Source organism: Tamandua tetradactyla, chromosome 9 (assembly GCF_023851605.1).
Source record: "Tamandua tetradactyla isolate mTamTet1 chromosome 9, mTamTet1.pri, whole genome shotgun sequence".
NCBI lineage: Eukaryota > Metazoa > Chordata > Mammalia > Pilosa > Myrmecophagidae > Tamandua > Tamandua tetradactyla.
In genome coordinates this window covers 22,063,790-22,067,757 of record NC_135335.1, presented here as the reverse complement: position 1 = coordinate 22,067,757, position 3,968 = coordinate 22,063,790, and the positions used below count along the sequence as shown (strand labels likewise).

Sequence of the window (3,968 nt, the reverse complement as noted above, 5' to 3'; positions counted from 1 at the left end):
TATGTGTTAATATCCTTGAACAGAAAAGAAAACAAATTTTAGGTAAAGTTATTTCTTCTATACAATCTTGATTTCTAGCATAGCCTTAGGATAAGTCTACAAATTAATAGGTGAGGAAGACAGTTTTGATGATGTAAGAAGAAATCTACTTGACTTTAATATTGGGCCTCTGAAGAACATTTAATTTATTTGAAAAGTATTTTATAAAAGAGTTTACTCAACAGTACTTACAGACCCCTTAGCATGTATCCCAAACCCTCACATCTGTGAATAAAAGACTTTAAATTTCAATTGTTGGTATTCATTGGAAGTGGTTTAACATAATTACTTAGAGGAAGATGGGGTAAGACTGAAGAATGTTTAAAAAGAAAAAGCACTGGTCATTTCAACTGTTCATGGTATATAGTATGCAGCAAGAGTTTTAGCTTATACAAGGTTAAGTCATCATTATAAATAGAGAAATAATACAAACCCTCCATTTACAGATAGAGAAATGGTTAACTTAAGTCTAGTCCCATAGGAAAGATTTCTGGGTTAAACTCTACTCGTCATTATATAAAAGCCTTCAGACCAGATATTCTCTAAGACATTTCTAATTTTAAAGTTATTTAGTTCTAGCAGACAATTGAAAATACCAAAAGATGGAGAAAGATTTACACAGAAAGGTTAATTAAAATCATTTTTACTGGTTGAGTAGAACTTGTCAATAGATCTTGAAAGTAAATCAAAGGGTTAGGTGACAAGTTATTGGCAAAGTAGAAACACTGAAGTGAGAATAGCTTAGTTTGAACCCCTGTGTGTGTGTGTGTGTGTGTGTGTGTGTGTGTATGCTTGTCTGAAGTTACCTCCCTATGTTCTCTGTTAGCCCAAGAAAGCTACCTTGACCACCTATTTCCTATGTTATTTTGGACATTTGTTCATCAGTGCTATAGAGGGTGTAGATAGCTAGTTCCTTGACCTTCATTTCTTATTCTGGTCCACAGGGTCCTTGAATAAATATTGCCAAGCCTCTTTTGCAGGTAGGTATGGGGATGTGATTAAGTTTTGACCAGTGAGATATGAGTAGACATGTTATATGGAAGATTTAGAGCATGTGAAGTTTATGTGCACATGCAAGCTAATTCTCTTAACATCCAATATGAATCATCAAAGGACTTTGAGAATATAAGGTACATTCAATATAAAGCAAGATGGTGGGAGTCTAGAGACCTAATCTCTTATTAACTCTGGTTTACAAGTCAGAAAATGCCTACCTCCATTGTGTACCACAAATTTAAAATATGATATAACTGAATAATATTATATTACACACTGTTATGATAGCTTCAAATTTTTATTTTCCACATGTTTGTTTCCCTATCACTTTTCTTAATGCCTCTTTCACATCTTTGTTCCTGAGCCCATAGATCATTGGGTTCAGCATGGGAATCACTGTGGTATAAAATACAGCTACCATTTTTCCCTGCTCTACTGACTTTTCTGTTGGACGTCTCAGATGCATGCAGAAGAGGGTCCCATAGAAAATTGTGACCACTGTCAGGTGGGAGCCACAGGTGGAAAAAGCTTTTTTTCTCCCCTCTGCTGAATGGCTTCTGAGGATGGCAACCAGGATGAACATGTAGGATGTGAGAATGATCAGGAGTGACTGGACATTGCTGTAGCCAGCCACTATGTACATGGACAACTCTTTGCTATAGGTGTCAGAGCATGCCAGTTTGATGAGAGGAGGATCAGCACAGTAGAAATGGTTGATCTCATTAGCACCACAGAAGGAGAGGTTGTAGGTCCTTAGAGTTTCCATCACACTGAGGAGGAAGCCATAGACATAAGGAACAATGACCAAGCGGATGCAGACGCTCTTGGACATCTTGCTGTTGTAGAGCAGGGGGTTACAGATGGCCATGTAGCGGTCATAAGCCATGACAGCCAACATGCAGTGCTCTGTGAGGACCACGGCAATGACAATATAGCACTGCACCAAGCACCCTGCATATGAGATGGTCTTCTTCTCAGATAGGAAATTTTCTAGCATTTTGGGAGTGACATTTGTGGAGAAACACAGATCCAAAAGAGACAGACTTGAGAGAAAAAAGTACATGGGGGTGTGAAGTCGAGAATCAATTTTGATTAAAACAATCATGCCCAGGTTTCCCACCACAGTGACAATGTAAACTACAAGGAATAGCACAAAGAATGCAACTCGCAACTCTGGATGGCTTGTTAGACCCAAGAGAATAAATTCTGTCACCTCAGTATAGTTTCTTCTGGACATTTCCTTGCCTTATGTGTGAGGCATAGTTTTACTACCTAGGAAAAGACAAGAATTTTGTTTTTAATTCATTGAAAGCTTGATTAAAAATTTTAATTTGTAAACAATATCTAAAGTGTTTTAGCTATGTCTCACTAGCATTCCTGTAATTAAATATGGATAGATATGTGATAAGGAAAGTCTAAAAGTTTTTCCAAAAATGATTTTCTTTCAGGCTTTATTTTATTTTTTTTTCTGGTTATTTACTTTTAATATTAAATTCATCACTTCACAAATGCAACCTGACAGCCAAGAATGTATCTCAAAAAAAATCTCAATGCTTTTAATAATAAAAGGAAATAATTATGTTACAAATATAATTAGCAAAAGCAAAATGTAAAATTGAATTTAGGCAGTTAACTTGGGGAACATAAATTTAAAATTTTAGCATTAATCACTGTCTGGTAAATTATTATTTTTATTCTAATTTTTCTGCTTTTCTCTGTCAACCAAAGTTATACGGTACATTTAAAATGAAGAAAAGGTAGTGATTGATTTTAAAATTCTTTACTTTTGAATCGCTCCTTTCATTCTAATTCTATAAGTAGCACAGGAATCTACCTTGTAAAGGAACCTCCTTTACTGGCATAGAATTTAGACTTTAAATGAATCTTTCAGAATAATAGCACATTTAGAAAAATAGCCTGTTTCAATGACATAAATACTTATGTTTTTGAGCAACTTAGATTTGAGTATAAAATTACAATTTCTTTTAGGGTAACTGATACATAAAATATTTTGGACTAAGTATTTTTATTCACAAGTCCTGTAGGGCTCCTTCAGCCCTTTAATTGTGTTTTTTTATCTGTAAGGAGTAACCCTTAAACCTCTCTCTCTGGGTGATATGAATTAAAGTTTCAGAAAGAAGAGCATGCCATTTAATGAAGGAATTACTTAGCCTTTGGGTATCGTGCAGCTGTTCCAGCTGCTGGGAAGACTGTGGCTTCCTGGTCCCAATTTTTTTTTATTAATTAAAAAAAGAATTAACAAAACAATTAGAAATCATTCCAATCTACATGTACAATCAGTAATTCTTAATAACATCACATAGTTGCATATTCATCATTTCTTAGTACATTTGCATCGATTTAGAAAAAGAAATAAAAGACAACAGAATAAGAATTAAAACAATAATAGAAAGAAAAAAAAACAAAAACAAAAAACCTATACCTCACATGCAGCTTCATTCAGTGTTTTAACATAATTGCATTACAATTGGGTAGTATTGTGCTTTCCATTTCTGAGTTTTTATATCCAGTCCCGTTGTACAGTCTGTATCCCTTCATCTCCAATTATCCCTTCTCTTTTTTTTTTAATTAACGGAAAAAAAGAAATTAACCCAACATTTAGAGATCATACCATTCTACACATGCAATCATTAATTCTTAACATCATCACATAGATGCATGATCATCATTTCTTAGTACATTTGCATTGGTTTAGAAAAACTAGCAACATAACCGAAAAAGATATAGAATGTTAATATAGAGAAAAAAATAAAAGTAATAATAGTAAAATCAAAACAAAACAAAACAAAACAAAACAAAAACCTATAGCTCAGATGCAGCTTCATTCAGTGTTTTAACATGATTACTTTACAATTAGGTATTATTGTGCTGTCCATTTTTGAGTTTTTGTATCTCGTCCTGTTGCACAGTCT

General features: G+C 34.0%; 1 protein-coding gene across 1 annotated transcript; it reads right to left on the bottom strand.

Annotated features, from left to right (window-relative positions):
- Positions 1 to 1,333: 1,333 nt before the first annotated feature.
- On the bottom strand, positions 1,334 to 2,272 carry LOC143645985 (olfactory receptor 5M5-like). The gene has a single exon (XM_077115067.1). The coding sequence runs from the start codon at positions 2,270 to 2,272 to the stop codon at positions 1,334 to 1,336; it is 939 nt and encodes a 312-aa protein (XP_076971182.1).
- Positions 2,273 to 3,968: the final 1,696 nt, after the last annotated feature.